General features: G+C 40.1%; 1 protein-coding gene across 2 annotated transcripts in view; it reads left to right on the forward strand.

The window, feature by feature from the left end:
* Window positions 1-20,721, forward strand: part of LAMA1 (laminin subunit alpha 1) — a 109,201-nt gene that overhangs the window by 32,037 nt on the left and 56,443 nt on the right. For both annotated transcript variants that reach the window (XM_072999588.2, XM_072999589.2), the window contains exons 9-19: window positions 731-836; window positions 1,874-2,034; window positions 3,528-3,668; window positions 5,003-5,176; window positions 6,386-6,487; window positions 7,505-7,716; window positions 12,019-12,130; window positions 13,557-13,667; window positions 15,393-15,520; window positions 16,569-16,655; window positions 18,403-18,614. In XM_072999588.2, the coding sequence (XP_072855689.2) occupies window positions 731-836; window positions 1,874-2,034; window positions 3,528-3,668; window positions 5,003-5,176; window positions 6,386-6,487; window positions 7,505-7,716; window positions 12,019-12,130; window positions 13,557-13,667; window positions 15,393-15,520; window positions 16,569-16,655; window positions 18,403-18,614 (1,546 nt within the window). The remainder of the gene's footprint in view (window positions 1-730; window positions 837-1,873; window positions 2,035-3,527; window positions 3,669-5,002; window positions 5,177-6,385; window positions 6,488-7,504; window positions 7,717-12,018; window positions 12,131-13,556; window positions 13,668-15,392; window positions 15,521-16,568; window positions 16,656-18,402; window positions 18,615-20,721) is intronic.

Raw genomic sequence — 20,721 nt, forward strand, 5'->3', positions numbered from 1 at the left:
ATATTAAAAATAAAAGAAGATGAACATAGAGGAGGGGTTTTAATATATCACAGGGTTGTCTCCTCAATTAATGCTGCCCCCAGTGCCATTTTGGAGAAAGTATCCATCCACAAAGGCTAAACAAAGAGCTATTTTACATTTTATTGAATCATGCTAAATAGATTGCGTGATCTAACCCTGTGCCAGTTTGGTGTGGGACAGCTCTTAAAAGGGAAGGATGGATTATTCTAAGTACATACACAAGCCATCAAGGTCTTTTCTTTCATGCCAAAGAATTCCATCAGGGTTCCATATACCATAGCTATATGCCGGTGTGGCCAGGTTCTTACCATCTGTCTGGCTCTCTCCATTCTTATGAAACATATTTATTGCTTTCTGAGTAGGACTCCTGTTCCAAGATCTCATAGTTTACCATGCTGTGGCAACTAGGTTGAGTGCTTCCCTTGTCACTCCTGTAGCTTCCTTGCCTACTGTTTTCAGAGGACTGAGTTAACCACTTTGACCTGTTATAGTATATGCTTAATCTTTTAATGAGTTGCCTTGCTATATTATCCTTTACCAGAGATGGGCCAAGTTACTGTTTGGGGCTACAGTTCTCAAAATAGTCTGGTTCACTTAGTCAGTTGACAAGGATAGTTCTGGTAGGTGTAAGTGACAACAATGACTAGTCCAATCTCTGTTCTTTCCCTCAGGTAGGAACAATAAGAACTAAAATCTTCACCTCTTTTAGGTGTCTCCTTATGACAATAATCCGTGCCTTCCCTGTGAATGTGATTTGTTTGGATCCTTTGGTTTTGAATGTGTTAAGGATGACAGTCATGCTGACCTTCAACAGGGTAAGTAAGCTGCAGAAACATTTGTGCTAAAAATCAATCCCAATGCCATTTCTGAAACAAGGGACTGTATGTCTATATCTGTGTCGCTGTATGAGGAAAGACTGGGAGGTTAAATTTTGACATGTTTTGACCTGTGCTGACAAGTTCTAACAGACTTATAGCAACCCTAATAAGGCTTTCAAGGTAGATGAGATATTTAAGGAATTGTTTTACTAGTTCTATTCCCGCTGCCATGAGTTTTTATGACCAAGTGGGGATTTGAATCCAGGTCTCCTGAGCCCTTGTCTATCCACTACTTCAACTGAATATCCTTTTGTCCTTACCTGTATTTATATGCACATAAGAATGGGACTTGCTGGCATGTTCAGCTATAGATTGGACAAATCCCACTTGGTTTGCAAGTATATAATAATGCACTTACATCAGGATCTTTAACCAACAGACATGCGTGCTATTACATAAATACAGCATCCAGATCAGAGAAAAGAAAGACAACAAGTTATAGTTTACAATATTCAACAGTACATGAACGGTATTTAAATGAGGTCTGGCAGATATTTGGATAAATCCAGAGATGGTTTGCAGTCTGAGCAGGGTGTGCGTGTCATTGCAAAATTCTGAGGTGTGAAGATGCTCGTAAGTTACTCAAAATGGCAGTGAAGCTGAGCCCCTTATGTCTGGGGTATGAACACTGAAAAGATACTCTGCCATGAGTTTTTTATACAATAGGATTAAAATTAAGCATGAAGAATTTAGCTTTAATAATTCTAACATATTCATGCTAATTTATTCATGATTTCTGGCACAGAAAGACTTATATGTGTCTCACAGTCAGTCAGAGTGTAGAGACCCCTATAACAAGGCAAGGAATCCTAGTTTTTGCCAGGTTTCTTGCACTGGCTGATATTGTGGCACAGAAGATCTGGCTCTCATTGTCAGACCTGAGGGGCAAATTTCTAAATTACAGCCAGAATATAATATACGGATTATTTTGTGATATATTTCCTTGTTCCCATTTTTAACATTTTCCTTTTAAGGTGTTCAGCCTGGTCAGTGTCATTGCAAAGAAGGTTATGGAGGTTTAAAATGTGACAGTTGTACCTTTGGCTACAAAGGTTATCCGAACTGCCTGCGCTGTAACTGCAGCCTGGTTGGTAGTGTTAATGATGACCCATGCACAGAACCTTGCCTTTGCAAAGTAAGTTCTTTCTAAAGTAAATTCTAATGATTCGTTATGAAATGGGAAATGGGACCTGTCAATTAATTTAATGGGGGAAATGGCTTTCTTTAAATGGCAAAAATCACGTCTTCTGTGTAAGAATTAATGATGACTTGAGCAAAAATCTCTATAGATGGATGTTTAAATTAAAATTTGTAGTACGTTTCTAACAAATTTCAGGCAGTCATTGAATGGCAAAGTGTAAGAAGTGACTATAGTTGGGGGGGAAGTGGCTGAGAATAGTAGACAACAATTACATCTGTAGCAACACTATGTTTGACCTTGATGTTTGTTTTTGTTTGTTTGTATTGTTTGCTTCTTGAGGTGTGAGAGCTGGAAGGATGTTTCCTCCTGTTCCTAATGTGAGCTGACATTCCTTGCATGCCTCTAAGAACCACATGAAACTCACAACAATAATGGAACTGATTAAAACTGTGACTATCCCAAATACTGGAGTGGCAACCTTTGGCCCTTGAGATGTTGTTGGATTGCAGCAAGGCAGCTGTGCTGCCTTGAGCTCAATGGAAGAAGGCAGGGTATAAATGTAACATGAACAAACAAATAAATGACTCCCTCCCGGTAGGCTGTGATGGGAGCTGCACTCCAGCAGCCTTTTTATGCAGAGACTAACATGGCAATTCTGTGGTCTGGAATACTTCCCTAGAGCCAAAAGATTGACTGCAGTTCCCCTTAAGAAGTCTTAGAGAGATGCAACACATCTCACAGACTGCATGTGGTCTCACCCATTTCCCCACGCCTTCCCCATGCTGCCGCTGCCATCATTTAATTTTCTGCCTTGAAGCCAAGGCATACATTTTGAAGGAAATATAGGCACACACACACACATTTAAAGTGAAAATGCCACTTTTCTATCTGCTGCTAATTCTTGGGTTGCAAAAGTCTCTCTGGAATTTTGGAAAGGGATGGAGAAATGATGCCCTCCAGATCAACTGAAGTTGCCCATTTGTCTTTTAAATAATGTTGATCACAGAGGAGGAGATGTGATCTTGGAACCTCCCCCTTCTTGGCCCCTCCTGGCACAGTTGTGCTCTCTTTCTAAGTGCTGTGAAATATGTATGACCTTGTACAAAAGCTATAAAGAAGCATGTTGACGTTGTGACAATGAAGATGAAGGGAGAGGACATGGATCTACTAGGTCTATAGATCTCCACAGTCCTCTCATCTTAATAACACGAATCTTAAGTTTTATTGAATGAATGGAAAATTTTGCTCCTAAGATAAGCTCCCCCCCACAATCAAAATGTTATATCTCAATTGTTTGCAACCTATATCCATAACAAATATAAAAACAAAAGAGTCAGAGCATCTTGAAGAATACATTGTGTTTTGCTTTTTAGCTTTTGTTTCACTGATGAAAACAGATTAACATAGCTGTCTCTTTGAAAATTGTAACTTACAATGTATGATGGTTATTATTGCTGGCCACAGAACAGTATTATATGCTTTCACAGGAAAATGTAGAAGGAGAAAATTGTGACCGCTGCAAACCAGGTTTCTATAATCTCCAAGAAAGAAATCCTCATGGCTGTACTGAATGTTTCTGTTTTGGAGTTTCTGATGTGTGTGAAAGTCTTCCGTGGCCTGTTAGCCAGGTACAACCAAATACCATCAGTTTTCTGCTGGAGGTCCAATATGCATGTTTCATGGCTTCATTTTCTTTTCTGATAGGCATCCTATATTCTTAATTTCCCGTAAATGATTCCATTCTAGTAAGAAATGGGTCCATTTGTCTATAATGCTATGTTTGTTATTCTGTAACTTAGGTCCTTGTTGAGTTCAGGAATTCATCGATTTAAAAGAAAGCCCAGGAAGTCTCTTCTGTTCTCTTATATAAAACAGCTGGCAGAATATTTCCTTCCATAGCAGCAACATGTTGTTTATGAACTACTAGGAATAAAGCCTTGTTTCGCAATGGGGAGAAGATGTGGTATCAAGGGTTGGATCCAAGAAAGAATGAGCAGAATGTCACCCTTTATTGCTCTTATCTTGAACTGTTGCTTAAGCACCCAAGTATTTGGACACTGTATTGCAAGAAGGGATTGCACAGGGTCCAGAGACGGGGAAGCACACATTCCCTTGTGCAAAACAAGACCTAATGGCTGGATCACAGTTGGCTTCCTGTTGGAAATCAGTGCTTGTTGTGGCTTACAGGCATAAAGAAGTAATACTTGCAAGCAACTACTGCAAATGTTTTTCAACAGGGGACTATTTGCTTTACAGTATTCTAGCTTGCTGCATGTTGGGGAACTTGCTGCATGTGTGTGTGTGTATATGTGTATATGTGTATACACACACACACACACACACACACACACACATATATATATTTATATATAGAATATAAAACTATATATACTGTATATAATGAGTAAATAAATATTGAATAAATATAATACTGGACTGTCTTTGAAAGGATGCAGACTTCATTCTTATTTGAGGAATGCAAGAACTGCAGAGATGATAATTTGCTGCATAACAATGTGGCATGTCGAGATATTCTTTGTATTTCTCCTTTTCTCTAAGTCTCATTTGAAGGTGAAAATGCTGACTTTGTCCATTTTACTTCTCTCATTTAAGATGGAGAGAGTGGCCATGTGATTCTAAGCAGTTTGCTTGATTGCTGTGCATTATAGTGTAGGATGCTAATCATGAGAAAGTTTTTATGAGGGATTTTCACTGTCACTGTAAGTTGTGAATTGGATTTTTTTTTTAAAAAAAAAAATACAGTGTGTGTACAAATCTTACAATCAATAGCACCTTTTTTTCAGTAGTATTTCTATTATGGCATTGTTGTCAGTTACAGGTGACCTCTACTTCCAGGCCACTCCCATTAGTGTTCCATAACACAGAATTAAATCTGATTTTTGTTTCAAAATGTACCTGTGTGATTTATTCAATAGTATTTCTCTTTTTCTCCTCCCTTAAGGTGTATTCTATGGCTAGTTGGCTGGTAACTGCACCATACAGTTCAAAAACTATACAGCCTCAACAAGGTGATTTTGATGGACCTAATCAAATAAGTATTAACAATATTGCTGCTGGAAGAATACTGCAGTCCCCTTATTATTGGTCTGCCCCTGAGCCGTATCTTGGAAATAAAGTAAGCATCCTAAAGGAAATAGGTTGGCTTCCACTACAATATCTTATTCCTGTATAATTTTCTATATTGTATTATTGGAGAGCAAATATGAGAATGGAAGATTTATTGGAGGAGGTACTGTAGTTTTTAGAGACGTGGTGGCACTGCGGGTTAAACTGCAGAAGCATCTGTGCTGCAGGGTCAGAAGATCAGCAGTTGTAAGATCGAATCCATGTGACGGAGTGAGCTCCTATCGCTTTGTCCCAGCTCCTTGCCAACCTAGCAGTTCGAAAGCATGCAAATGCGAGTAGATAAATAGGTACCACCTTGGTGGGAAGGTAAAACAGCGCTCCCTAGTCACACTAGCCACGTGACAATGGAAACTGTCTTCGGACAAACGCTGGCTCTACGGCTTGAAAATGGGATGAGCACCGCCCCCTAGGGTCGGACACGACTAGACTAAATGTCAAGGGGAACCTTTACCTTTACCATTTTTACTGTAGTTTTTGTGGAAATGCTGTCAAATTGGTAGGTAGCATTGAAGTTACCTCTCTAGATGATATTTCACCTCTGATACTATTGGTGTTGTACTGAGATGATGTTAAAAAAATCGACAGAGCAAAATGAATTTGTATTCACATATGAAAGTAAATTTAAAATCAAAATGTACATGATAAAGTGTTTCGTAGGATTATATGTATATTTGATACAGGTATCTCATATATGTTATACTGGAAGTATTATTATAGGACAACATTCAGGGAATGATTCCAAGTTAGTATGAAGAAGCAATGGAACAATGAAAATTTGGAATGTAACTAGAATTTAAAAAGTCATTCACAATGTAAAATAAAAGAGATTAGAAGTCAGAAAGTTTTTTCTTTTCAAAAGTAATATTCATTTATATTAAGTGAAAATAATATGACCAAACATGTGGATTTAATTATGTGATAATGGATATAGAAAATATATATCCATTATCACATAATTAAATCCACATATTTAGTCATGTTATTTTCAGTTAATATAAATGAATATTACTTTTTGAAAAGAAAAAAACTTTGTGACTTCTATGGATATGTTAATTTTAGAAGAAAAGTTCACTGGTTATTAAAGAGAATGTGAAAATACTGTAGTTGTTTTTCTTGCTGCATAGCAGTTTTACAATTCATTGCTAGAATATATAAATTTAGAGAACCTTTAAACATGTTTGGTCTTTTATATTTCCAGCTCACATCCTTCGGTGGTTATTTGAAGTATACTGTGTCCTATGATATTCCCATGGACAGTACAGATAGTGATTTGGTGACTAGTGTTGATGTAATACTTAAGGTAATTTAAGGCTATGTGGATTAATGTTACTGCGTGTGATTTAAGAGTTATCAATACATGAAGCATTTCTGAGTGCTCATGGTGGTGGCTTTTGCTGATTTCTCTCTCTTCACAGAATGGTGCGTTGAAGGTTTCCCTGACCTTTTGGAGATTTCTGTTTGAGTAGAGAGGGAAGGATGGGGGTAGGGAATTGTTTTTGAAGTAATGAGGTTGAAAAACACATATCCGCACATAACTGATCATTAAAGGTAAAATATATGGGATGAGACATGCAGGAAGAACACAACTCATTGAAGAAATATTGTCAAAAGGTCTATGATGGAACCCACCCTTTAGTAAGATAGAGACAAGAACAAGATCATCATCTTGCCTCTGACTTGCTGTTTAATTTATTTATTGAATGTGTGCGTATCCTTTCTGCTAAAAAATGAAGTGCAGGCAATTAGCAACTGCAGAATTCAATTAAAAGCATATTTAGTTAAAACATAAAACCAGCTTAAAACGCAGTGACAAAAAAATAGTAAATCAGGCACATATTACTCTTGTGCTGAATATTCAAATATCCAAAGAATTTGATACTTTTAGGCTGTAGTCTTATACCCATTTATTTGTTGTAAAACTAATTGATTTTAGTGAGCCATGTGCTGTTGGTTTCCTTTTGTCTACATTCCAAGGATATTTTGGTGTGTATAGTGCATGATAAAACATGCCATTTAGTTAATATCCAAGTAAAATAAAAAAAGTGTGAGCATATCAGCATGAGATGTGTCTAAAATTGGAATCCAGGAGTTTCAAGGTGTAGAACAGTTTAACCGAATGTGCAGTACAGGCTGTGAAAATGTTGGAGATTAGATAGTTGAAACAGTTAAAAAAACAACAAATTAGTGTCAGTTCTTCATGCATGTGTGATAAATTACATCTGAGTTTGTGTGATCTGAGTTTAAATGAAGTTCCAAACTAGTTTTTTTGAAAATAAATGGATACCTCTCTGTAAAGACATTGTATCTGTTGTTTCAGGGCAATGGACAAATCTTGTGTACCAGATCTGAAGGGCTGTCTTTGCAACCATATGAAGGCTATTCTAATACCGTACAACTTATGCCTGAAAATTTTGTTGATTTTAATACCAAGAAGTCAATAGATCGAGACATGCTAATGACAGTTTTAGCAAATGTTACACATCTTATGCTTCGGGCTAGTTACAACATTGCAAAAAAGGCTGTATACAGGTAATTGTTGCAAGGTGATTCATTGTGGTATTAGATTTTCTGTTAAAATGTATTAGAATATGTTTCTAATGTTGAAGCTTGTTTTTTAAGTTGTTAATAATTTCCCATCTGCAAAAATATTCTATGGTAACTTTATTCTCAGTAGTAGTAAACATCTTGGAGTGTGGAATGTGTCAAGATTTACTCATAGCACTAAACTATGATTTAGTATTATGTGCACAAATACACACAAGTTGTCTTTTCCACATGGTCAGGAAAAGCAGTAAACTATAATTAAGTTTCAGATTCTCTGTTGTCTCACTGTTTTCAAATTCAAAACAGGAACCATAGTTTAAAATAATCTTTGGACAGTTGGTAAACATGTCAGCTTATGGCCATGGGTTATATGTCTGGCTTGTTCAATAAGCTGGCAGTGCGGAGAAGGGAGTAATGTGTGGGAGCCATAGGTAAACACAGAAGGCTTTAATGCTTATGTATTTGTTGAGTCTATTGGTTACAGCCAACATACACTATTAATTTTCAGCCCTGCTGGGCAGGGCTCTGCTTCTCCCTCTTGCAACCTTTCATCTACATGTGCACCCAACTTTGCCCCCCTCCGTGGGGTTGCATTGCGACCAGAACCAAAGGGGCTGAAAACAATTATGTGGAGGAGGAGGAAGGCTGCACGGACAGAGGTGGAGCTGCATGTGTACTCCTTAGAGGGAAGCTTGGTTACAACACACACAATTCAACATGTATTGATGAAAAGATGCAGACAGTGGGAGGTGCAACTATTAGGGCAAAACTATTTGGGGGGGAGTCACAATTGCAGCTCATATGCTTTGACATGATAATGGGACTGGCATCTATCCTAGAGCCATTGTGGGGTAGACAATAGGGACATGCGGTTTTGTTTTGTTTTTGGACTCTCAGAATTCTCCAAGAATTTGCCAGGTAGAATTATTGGAGTCCCTGCTCACAGAAGCACATCTACATTTCACTCATATAGAGCAAGGTCTGTCTTCCAGGCTGTCTGCTACCTATAAAAAAAGAAGCTGCCCCAGTGCTTCCTGAGTGTGAGATGTACTGTATAGGATTGCTGCCCATTAGGATCATTGTAGGGCACTCCCAACAAACTAGGCCTCCCAGGAAGTGCTGGGGCAGTTTCCATTCTGTACAGAAGGTAGGTCCAAAAGAGCCACTAGTTCTGTAGGGAGCATATGTGGAGATTTTCCATGAAACAAACATGGAATTTCTGGGATTAGCAATGGAACCTCTGTTGTGGAAATGGTATATTTCAGTAGTCTGTCCATCACTATTATGTTTGCATTTGCACTGAACATATGCACACTGTTCCCTGCCAAAGCATGTGCTCTGTCAAGACATATGCTCTTCCAATTCCGAAATGAGCAGTAACTCACTGGTAATATTGATCAGATGTTCTGGGGGGGGGGAAGCTATGTGTTGATGAAAGCATCAATATGAGAAAACAATCTGGTAGAGCTGGAGGTCTCAGAACTGCAGTGCTTTAGATGCCTCACACATGAAGGCATGTGTTTAAAGGTCTAATTTCTGGTAACATTCCATTTTTCTATGCAGTACAAGTATAGAAGCTCACAGAGCAGCATAGCTACAAGTTCCACAGATAGTCCATCCTGAGTCAGTGAGGACCAAGCACTTGTTTTAGATTGCGACTTCTGGCTTCTATTTAGCAGCAGATAACTGAATCATGGCTTTGTTCTTCTCTTGGCTGAAAGATGGGAAATGCTTGAATAACAAAGATGGGAAATGCTTGAACCAGAGACTTCACCCAAAGTTAAATTATGTATGGAATACTCAGTTGTGAATAAGATGCATCTGCCTGTTTCAGTATGTTACTCAGAAATTCTTTGGTGATAAATGTCTTTGCTAGTTCAATTGAAAGAGAGTACTATTTAGTCAGAGCTTGAACAAAGTTATATTCAATTGCAGCTGCTAGGATTCTGCACCAGCTATGTGGACTGCAGGGAGTTCTAGTGAAGAACAACTTTCCCAACATCTGTACTTTACAGGGCATTCCTAATTTTAAAGTACTATCTATACTCCAGGCAGCTTATTCATTTTCATTCACTCATATATACTTCATGACTGAAAGTTTACTCTGAAAATCATGAAGGCCAATTTATATGATAAATCTTACTTTGGAATTGTCTTTTGTTTTTGTCTGTTATACTTGGGAAGGACAATATAATAGAGGGTAGTATAACGGACAAATTAGCCTAAGATAGAAGACTGGAAAATTAGCTTTGAGTAGCTGATTTATAAACGGCTATTTGCAGAGGAAGAAACATAGCCCTCTCTAGTAGGGGCTTAGGCTGGAAAGTGTGTTCTTATGAATTCTAATGAAGTGACATTTGTTAATTATTGTTCTGCTATGATTGACCAAAACAATTGAGACTTTCTGTGATCAAAGCTCACATCTATTCTTGAGATTAGTTTCTGTATAGGATGGGACTGGTGTACATCTGCTTGTTGTTTGACATCTAAATCACTGCTGACATGTCAGGTTAGTAAGAAGAGACAGTGTTAGAAATGGTACATTGAATTCATTGAATCATGGAATAATTGAGTTGAAAGTTGGCCATCGAGTCCAACTGCTTAGTGCATTCCCTGGATAATTACAGAGAACGAAATCTGCTCCACAATGTTGTTCACCAACTCACTTAGGTTAATGTCCATTCTAATGTATCACTGGTTGAAATAAGCCTCTTGGAGATGTGCAGCCCTTGAAAACTGAGTCTCAGAAACAGTTGATATGGGGCTGTAGTGGTGTGCATGACAGAACTGCTGCTGCTGTTGAAGTAAAGAAGGAAGCAAAACAAATCAAATTGTTCTGCTTATATACCTCCCCACAGTGCTTAAAGCACTCTCTGGGCAGTTTACAATTTAGTTATGTAGGGTGCACATCCCCCCCCCCCCTGCAAGTTGGGTACTCAGTTTACCTCAGAAGAATAGAAGGCTAACTACCTGGGATCGAACCCAGGTCATGAGCAGAGTTTTGGCTACAGTACAGCAGTCCAATCACTACACCATGAGAGAAGAGGTTCTGTGTTGTGTATTGAAGAACTTTGTGAGCCCTCGGAGCATCTTGCACATGCATGGCTGTGGTATAGTGACGTAGACATGGCAGATTAATTTGGAAAACTGGAAGCAAAATGATTGAAATCATAGCAAGAGGTCATCTGTAACATAAATATTATGTTTGTATATGTTGCTGATTTCACCTGGATAAAGCTATTGAGTGGACTCTTTAAAACTCCTTTATTAAAAAATGGTCATGCGATTGCTCTCAACCCCAACCATTTATTTATTTAGTTACATGATTTTTTTTAGCCGCACCATTACTAGTGGTCTCTGAGTGGCGTACAACAGTACTAAAACTTTAAAAACATTAAAACCATTAAAAATAGGACATATTATAATAATACTCTATATTTAAAAAGTCATTAAAACATTAATATTAATAAATCCTGCTGCTCATATGACCAGCTAAATGATACTATTTAATTAAAATGCTGGCTAAACAGAAAGGTCTTTGCCTGGTGCCGAAAAGCCAACATTGTTGGAACTGGGCAGATCTCTATAGGGAGGGCATTTCAAACCTGGGGGGCAACAGCCGTGAAGGCCCTATTTCGACATGCCATCCCCCTCACCTCTTTCAGGGATGGCACTTTCTGAAGAGCCTCCTGGCCTGATCTTAGAGGATGGGCAGGCTCGTATGGAAGAAGGCAGTCCATTAGGTAACCAGGTCCAAAGCTGTTTAGGGCTTTATATGTCAAAGTAAGCAATTTGAATTGGGCCCAAGCAGCAACCGGCAGCCAGTGTAAGTTTTTCAGAACCAGCATGATATGAGTCCATGCAGCGGCACTACTTACCAGCAGTGCAGCCTGGTTCTGTGCCAGTTGCAGTCGCCGGACCATCTTCAAAGGCTGCCCCATGTATAGCGCGTTGCAGTAGTCCAGTCTGGTTGTTATCAGTGCATGTGTGGTTGTTATTTGTTATTGTGCATTGCTATTTCCTACTCCAGGTGGATTGCATTTAGTCGGAACTCTCCACTATGTCCTGTCCGCCTTGGGAGTCCCTGCATGGCATAGCCCATAGCTTCTCTGAGTTACTCAAGCCCCTTCGCCACGACAAGGCAGCAATCCATGAAGGGGCAGTATACCTCAGTGCTGTTTAAAAACTTAACTTTTCAGCAATATATTTTTGTATGATTGATTTTCCACTTCCTTTTTTCTCTGAATGTATTTCAAGAGGGGACTATCTGGTGCTGTCTTGTTACAGGTTGGATTCTGTCACTTTGGATACAGCGAATGCTAATCTTGTAGATCTTTCTTCAGCTGCAGATGTGGAATATTGTGAATGCCCTCAAGGTTACTCTGGAATTTCTTGTGAGGTAATCTCTCATTGTGTGTATACAGGAAGTAGGCATTTGTCAGTGCAGTTGCAACATGTGAGCTCCCTTCTAGGCTGTGGTTTCTAAAACTAGAATTGTTGAACAAGCTTCTCAATTTGAATGCCTTGCACCAACTTCGCAAATTTTCCGCCTACCGAAGATCAGCCTCTTTGTATAACTAAGAAATCTAGAGTTCAGTTAATATCTAGCTAAAGAGTCCACAGTTTGGTTAACATACATGTTTTGCCCCAGGTAGTGTTATAAAGCTAACACCTTTGTGTGTGCGTGCGCACTCGCGTGTGTGTGTGCACGTGCACACGCCTGTCTGTCTGTGTGAACAACTTTGTTTCATCATAAGTAAAACTGATCAACTGTGTTGTCTCTATGTCAGATCACTGAAAATATTTCTATGTAGTGAAAAAAATAGTTGTGATCTATCATGCCTTATAAATGGGCAACAAAGCTATTGGAAACTAGTATCATTAGGGATGTAGAGGGGATTTGAGGAAACAACAGTAATGTAGATGCTTTATGGTACATTAATATGCTCAGGCATCAATCATATGCAGTTCAGTGGGTTTGCTACTACATGTGTAGAGCTGCAGCATTTTGGACTGTGCAAAATAAATAGACCAGCAATCTTGGAAGAAGTGTACATAAAGTATTAACCTGAGTTGAAATCTCTCCCTGCCTCTCCAGTTCCCAAAAAGAACGCTTGATTTCTTACTTGTGGTGTGGGTTGTGCTTATGTGCATGCTGTATGTACATTATAGGTCAAATCCTGCTAATGCAGTTCCAGAAGTGCAAATTAATAATTTGAATTAATGTCAAGCTTCATATTTCCCCCTATTTCAGCTGCTGGACTGCTTCAGTGTGACTAGGACTGCTGCTGTTGATCTGGCAGCAATATTTTAGTATTAGAACCTCTCCCTCACATTCTGAAACTCTTAAAGTCTTCTCAAGGACAAAAAGAGAGCCCTAGGTAGCACTGGAAGCATTTAAATTAATTTCTTCTGGCACCCGGATCTGGTTTTCACCGGTGCAAAGTTATACAACGTCACTGTTTTTTTTACAGCTTGTTGCTATAATAACTGATACATTAGAATCCAGAAGACTTTGCAACTAATTCCTTGTGCCCACTGAGAGTGTAAACATGCACTTTTTTGATCAAGGGCTTCTCAGCACATGTACAAGTCCTACTTACATGGCCCTGTGAACTGAGTTCAGAGAGAAACTTAATTTATTCTGTTCAACAGAGTTGATAACATAATATTAAGCTGGAGTAACTGTTACCCTTTTCACGCATGCTGTAATGCAGAGCTTGTGATAAGTAAGTAATCCAGTAGTTAGGTTGATGTGTGTTAAGTTTGACTTTGTGATAATTATATCTGCACTATTTTCCTTTTTCATTGTGTTTATTTTTTAGTCTTGTTTTCCTGGCTATTACCGCGTAGATGGAATACTCTTTGGAGGGATTTGCCTACCATGTGATTGCAATGGTCATGCAACAGAATGTGATATTCATGGTGTTTGTTTTGTAAGTCATCTTTCACCAGATGAGTTTTTATGTCTAAAAATATTATAATAATTTAAACTAACCTGTCTTTAAATTTCTCTAGTAATGAAAGAGATTTAGTGTCCCTGAGTGTGGCTGTCTCTGCCATAGTTTCAAGTCAGTCAAATCTAGACATACAAACTTTTACATGGATACTAGGGAAGCTCTAGGTGTGTGCACAGATGTCCCCCCCCCCCACATTGAAGAGGGGACTATCTGGGGTCTGCAGCCTGCAATGCCTGCAGTGCTATCTTCTGTCAGTAGGTGACTGGTATCCCTAAATGTCAGGCCTGGGATAGTCATTTCTCTAGAGGGCTTTTGGATAACTCTGGGTGGTATTTCCCTATCAGGACCCCTGATCTTTTCAGTCTATTAAACGATGGAGAGAAGGTCTTGCTGCACCATAAGCGAGGAAAGAGAGCTGAGGGGGGAGCTTAAGGAGCACTGTGGTGGAGAAGGAGAAGGGCCATTGAAAAGGAAGAAGATTAAGAAAAGACACCAAGAATGTTAAGGACAGAGAGAAACAAAGAATACTAGGCTGCGTAAGAAGAGCAGTATAACTTTCAGTACAGTGGACCCTCGACTTACGGAATTAATCTGTATTAGAATGGTGGCCGCAGGTCGCAAAGTCTGTAGGTTGAGAGTCCATTTCCCATAGGAATGCATTGAAAACCATTTAATCCGTTCCAGCCAAAGAAAAACAATCCCGGGCTTAAAAAGCTGCCCCCGCTGCCTTCTGCCTTCTGCCCCCGGTGCCCTCTGTCCCCGGTGGGGACAGAAGCCAGAGGGCACCAGGGACAGGAGACAAGAGGGCAGCGGGTGCAGCTTTTGAAGCCCCGAAAGCTGAAAGCTGGCAGCAGGCACGGAGGTCGGGGCACCTTTTGGCTTGCTGGGCTTCCAAAGCTGCCCTCGCTGCCCTTTGCCTCCTGTCCCTGTGGGACGGGAGGCAGAGGGCAGCAGGGACGGGAGACAGAGGGCAGTGGGGCGGCTTTGAATTTCCTGCCCTTTCCCCTGCCTTTCGTAGGTAGAAGCTCTGGCCGCAAGTTGAACCAAAATTTTGTGGCCGGAACTTTTCGTACTTCGAAATTTTTGTAAGTAGGGACCTTCGTAAGTAGAGGGTCCACTCTACAAGATGATTTGGTAGCAAATCCAGAAAAATCCATCTTCCTACCTTGTTTCTGTAATGTTTATAGTCTGCTTAAGTTCATATTAAAGGTATTTGATGTCTGGCCCAAGATCTAGCATAAAATACAGTTATATAGGAAAATGTACAACAGTCAATGCTTTTTCCATTCACATCAGTGGCAAGTTTCCTGCAACTCTCTCTATATAAAAAAATATTGGAACAGCTTTAGCTGATGGCATTTCCTCAGCAATTGTGTAGCATCTGAAGTCTTTCTTTGCAGATTTTTTAAATTGACCAAGTGAAAATGTTCTGAACTCTGTTGATTACTAGTTTATAGTACGAGCACAAATGATTTAATCTCCTCTCAAGAGTGATGTAGCTAACTCATGAAACCAGATATATACTTCAGTGAACATAATAACTGACTGCTTAATTGTGACTGTTATATTCTCAATGTCCATCTTGTTTCTTTCTGCCTGTTCTTTGAATCCTAATGCTGCATGCTGGTTCATGCCAAGATCCCTTTGGAAATAAAATTCTACCCAATATATGCGTCAAAAGTTTTCTTGGCTGTCTCGTAGGCCTGCAAACATAACACTACAGGGCGTGGTTGTGATCAATGCCTGCCAGGATTCTATGGTACACCTTCTAAAGGAACACCAGAGGACTGCCAGCCATGTGCCTGTCCACTGAAAATTGCAACAAACAAGTAAGCATCTAATTGGAGTTACTGCATTGTATCTCTGACAATATCAGATAAGCAATGTTGGGAAGAACGAGGAAGGGAAAAAGTCAGTCTGAGGGGAAGGTGTAAAAGCATGACAAATTCCTTCAGAAATGACAGCTGTTGTTTGGCGGCGACAGGAAGCTGGAAATGTTCCAGTATTTTTGTGCATAGAAATGTAGCCTTCAGGTAATTTCATTCAGTGTTACTTTTAGAAAATCTTCTAGTGTTATATACTGTTTATGTGAACAAAATAAGTTCAGGCCGAGTCTTGTCCGATTGCTACGTGCTGGAAGCAATCCAGGATGCTGCTTCAGGCATTTTGAAGGGCTTGTGCTCCCCATTTGGTTTCTCCTGAAAGTGTCTCTCCCTTCAACACTGCATCTTTCGGAGGTTCAAATGGAAGATTATGATGCAGGGCAGAGAAACGCTTAAGAGAACAATATGTTTTCTTTCTATGCATAAATGTTATTATACTTCCTAAAGCGGGATTGGGCAACTTCTAGAGATCTGGGGTGTGCATGCTATCATTTGGACATCAGAAGACTGCACTCTCCTGCCATCCCCTTACTTTTTCGTCTTTTAACTTAAGAAATTTACCCCAAGGATCTCTTGGACAAGCTTGCGTGTGTAAAGGGTGTGTGTGCTATTTTGACCCTGCCTCGTCTGCTTTAAGTCTGGAAGGAGCTTTAAAAAAAACAGAAGTGATTGCCAATCAATCCTTTGTGTGTTGGGGAGGTGGATAGAATAGCTCTGGAGTCCCCAAAACCTGGGGAAATTGTCTCCCCTGCTTACTTTTAATAAGAAATTAAGGGGACTGGAGTAGGAGGCATACTTGGATCCCTGGAAGGCATATACATCCCACTGATCATGTTTTATCCAGCCCTGCCCTGAAATATCATTTCAGTGTGGCTGTGTCCATTATTCTTGCATTTTTAATGTTGTTTTATGCTGCCTTGATACTTTCAGTGGGAAGGTGGAATAAAATATTAAAATAAATGAGAACTAATAAAATTAAAGCAATTGTTTTCAGTTTCAGCCCGACATGTCACTTGGAGAATGATGGTGAAGTTGTCTGTGATAAATGTCCTCCAGGTTACGCTGGAACTAAGTGTGAAAGGTATGAAATTGGAATACTGGAAAAAACTAGAAAAAATGTATTTAGCTACACATCTCCGACTCGTATTGTGCCCCTCTGCCTATGCAGTGAGAATGACATCATTGTCAGTGACAGTTTGCCATTGATTAAAAATCTCTTTGTGTGCATTTAAAAAAAAAACTTTGTGGTGTACACAGATCATATGATGTAAGACAACGTTGCTTGCAACCCAGAATTGAAAAAGCAGGTCTTTAATCAACAGTAGTCTGCTGCTGATGTCATTATACCTGTTGTGCAGTGAGGATTATGGACATAGGTTTGCTTCTTTCTCACTTCAGGATTCAGTCTTAAAATGTGTGTCTTGTCAGTGGTGAAGTTAGGTATCAGAAATGTTGCATAAGGAGGGCAGGACTGAACCCTGCTTTTTGTAGACATGTCCATCTCTGATGCTTTTTTTATTTTCAACATGAAGACCGAACTGGTGGAGGAAAGTGTGCTTGATTGCTTAGGTTTGTCCTTGCCATTTGAAAATAGACCTAAGTTTTTGAACAACTGCCAGTCCAGCAGAAACGGGAGTCAGTCTGGAACAGAATTTCTAGTCTCAGTATGTCCTTCCGCTAAAACAGAGATTTAGAGCTATATATGCCCATCTCTGTAATTTTCAGGGCTTCATTTCGTCTTGCAGTTCCCCTTCCATTTTTTTTCTTACTGAAGAGCCCTTTCATACCTTCTAGTGGCCTCGTGTGTGTGTGTGTGTGTGTGTGTGTGTGTGTGTGTGTGTGTGTGTGTGTGTGTGTGTGTGTGTGTGTGTGTGTGTGTGTGTGTGTGTGTGTGTGTGTGTGTGTGTGTGTGAGAGTGACACAAATTTGTTTTCAACTACAAGTGAAATTTTGTGGATGGGGGACAGACATTGGGCAGGGAACTGCATGCAGCCCATGAGCTACACATTGCCCACCTCTGCACCTTTTTCATGCAGCTTCTCTGCTCAATGTAAAAGTTGAGAGACCTTTTGAAATAGCATTGAAGGTACCAGTGGAATTAACAAGGAAATGAGACATCAGTAAAAATACTCTCTCCTTCCCTTTACTAAGTAGTAGACTCTGTTAGATCTTCTTTCCATGAACATAAGGCACCCATTTTCTGTGTAAGGGCAATTCTGCATGCAACCAAAGTGTGAAAGAATGCTTTTTTCCCTGTCTTTTGAGACAATTTTAAACAGTCAGAAGTTGTTTTTGTGTCTGAAGTAAAAAAAGTTGAACATCTGCTACTGCTAAGAATGCCTTATTGTCTGTGTTTTCACCTTAATTTCAGAGGAGGCTACAATGTCATACACTTTGTTAGCTTTGATCTAGGGTGAAAAAATGCTATGTGTACCCTGAATTTGAAAGGAAAACTGCCAGTGCTACGTATCTTTAGCTTACCATGATTTCCAGAGCAGTTTGGCAAATGCATGTTGTCATGCCTAGTGAAGGCAGTTTAATAGTCACAGCAATCAACCAAGCTATGAATTGTTTTTGAAGATTTGTCTTAAGAATACATGTTTTTTTTTAAAATAATAACTTTTTAGTTTGAGTTAGATAGGTGAACTTTTGGAGAGCAGTAGTAGAAAGAGGTTAGGTATGGGCTAGAGAGCTTGCAAAAGAAGGAATACAAAACAAAATAAAAAGGTTTCACCAATATTGATATTCCGATTAAAGTTTTGTTTTATTTGTCTAAAAATGGGACTATAGCTTTCTGCAGTCTTACTCAATTTCAATTTGTTCTGCAGATGTGCAAATGGGTACTATGGCAATCCCTTGGTTCCGGGACAATCGTGTACTCCTTGTGAATGCAATGGCAATGTAGATCCAATGGAAGATGGTCACTGCAACTCACTCACGGGAGAGTGCCTGAAGTGCATTGGAAATACTGAGGGACGCCATTGTGAAAGGTGTGCTGAAGAGTTTTATGGGGATGCAGTGATCAAGAAAGATTGCCGTGGTGAGTTATACTTACCTGTTTACTACTAAATGCCATTTCTGAAAAAGTACATACCTCTGAAAGCATGGACTAATAAATACAGTGGATTGACTGACCTTCTGACACTAAACATATGTATCTGGTAGCATGGATAGAGCTTCCTGGTTAAAGTAACATTGTGAAAAATGTAATATGTGTTATTGAAGTACTTTGGATTGAGGTCAGAATAAGGGGAGATATATTTCAGGGTTAAAATGTATTGAAAGAATTTTCAGGGCAGATAAACCTGCTCACAGTTACTAGGCTATCAGCTGGCTAGATGGGTCAGTGTCTTCAGTACCTGGCTGCAGAGCCAGAGGTTGGGAATTTGATTCCCCATCATACTTGCTCTGAGTAGAGCCGGTCTCTGTGGCCTTGGCTAAACTGCAAACTCCCAGAACACCCCCAGAAGAAGGGAATGGTAAACCACTTCTGAATATTGTCTACCTGGAAAACCTTAGGAGGAGTTGCTGTAAGTCATAACAGAGTTGATGGCACATGGGTATTATTGTTATATTTCAGTCTTTCCCAAATAGTATATTTTCATATAATCATATTTTATTTATTTATTTTTATTATTCGATTTCTACCCCACCCCTCTAGACAGAGTCTACTTGGGGCAGCTTACAAGCAGTTATAAAACATTATAAAAAATAGTCATCAAAACAATCACATAAATTAAATCAACAAATTTAAAAGTTCAAGATGGGAAAAAAGGAAAACTAAAGAGAGAAAAAAAATCAAGTGTTGGCTGGAGGGAAGGCCTGCCTAAAGACTCAAGTCTTTAACTGACTCTTAAAAACACCCAGCGAGGCTGCCAAGGGTGATTTCCGATGGCAAGGTGTTCCATAGTCTAGCGACCACTGCCAAGAAGGCCCGGTTTCTTGTTCTTGCTTTCCAGGCCTTTCTCGGCGTTAGGCCCCTCAGCTGTCTATCTTGGCTAAAATGAGTGACTCGGGTAGATCTAGGTGGGAGAAGGTGTTCCGCCATGTATTGAGGTCCTAAACCAGGAGTTTTAAACTCAGTTTACCTGGGGGCCGCTAGAGACAGTCTGGGTGAGGCTGGGCTGCATCAGATTTTCCGCCAAGCAGAGCAAGAGCCCGAGGAAGCCGCCAGGAGTTTCCTTAGCTGACAGACAGATGGGCTGGCTGGCAGGCTGCAGTTCTGGATGGAGGGTGCAAGAGGTGCTGTCTTGGGAGAGAGCCGGCGAGTGAGGCAAGGCTTTTTTTTTTAAAATCTTGACAGCAGAGGATGTGTGGGCGCTTTGGGAGGGCAGGCAAGGCGAGGGCCACAAGCTATCGTCTGGGGGGCCACAAATGCCCCCCGGGCCGCATGTTTGAGACCCCTGTCCTAAACCATAGAATCACAGAGTTGGAAGAGACCACGGGGCCATCGAGTCCAACCCCCAAACAAACCAAAATGGCAACCTTTATGCTGCCAGTAATTCATCATCTTTCAAAGTCATAATATATTTTGAATTCTGGTATTCAACCTCCATTTTTAAACACCCGAAGACCTATTGTTGTTGTTTAGTCATTAAGTTATGTCTGACTCTTTGTGACCCCTATGGGCCAGAGCACATCGGCCCTCCTGTCTTCCACTGCCTCCCAGAGTTGGGTCAAATTCATATTGGTAGCTTCAGTGACACTGTCCAACCATCTCAACCTCTGTCATCCCTTTCTCCTCTTGCCTTGACTCTTTCCCAACATCAGGGAGATTTCTCTTCTCATGAGATGGCCAGAGTATTGAAGCCTCAGCTTCAGGATCTGTCCTTCCAGTGAGCACTCAGGGTTGATTTCCTTCAGAATGGATAGGTTTGATTTCCTTGCAGTCCAGGGGACTCTCAAGAGCCTCCTCCAGCACCACTATTCAAAAGTATCAATTCTTTGGCGGTCAGCCTTCTTTATGGTCCAGCTCTCACTTCCATACCTGGCTACTGGGAAAACCATAGCTTTGACTATGTGGACCTTTGTCAGCAAGGTGATGTCTCTGCTTTTTAAGATGCTGTCTAGACTTGACATCGCTTCCCTCCCAAGAAGCAGGAGTCTTTTAATTTCGGGGCTGCTATAACCATCTGTAGTGATCATGG

The sequence above is a fragment of the Pogona vitticeps genome, chromosome 4 (genome assembly GCF_051106095.1).
Source record: "Pogona vitticeps strain Pit_001003342236 chromosome 4, PviZW2.1, whole genome shotgun sequence".
Classification (NCBI taxonomy): Eukaryota; Metazoa; Chordata; class Lepidosauria; order Squamata; family Agamidae; genus Pogona; species Pogona vitticeps.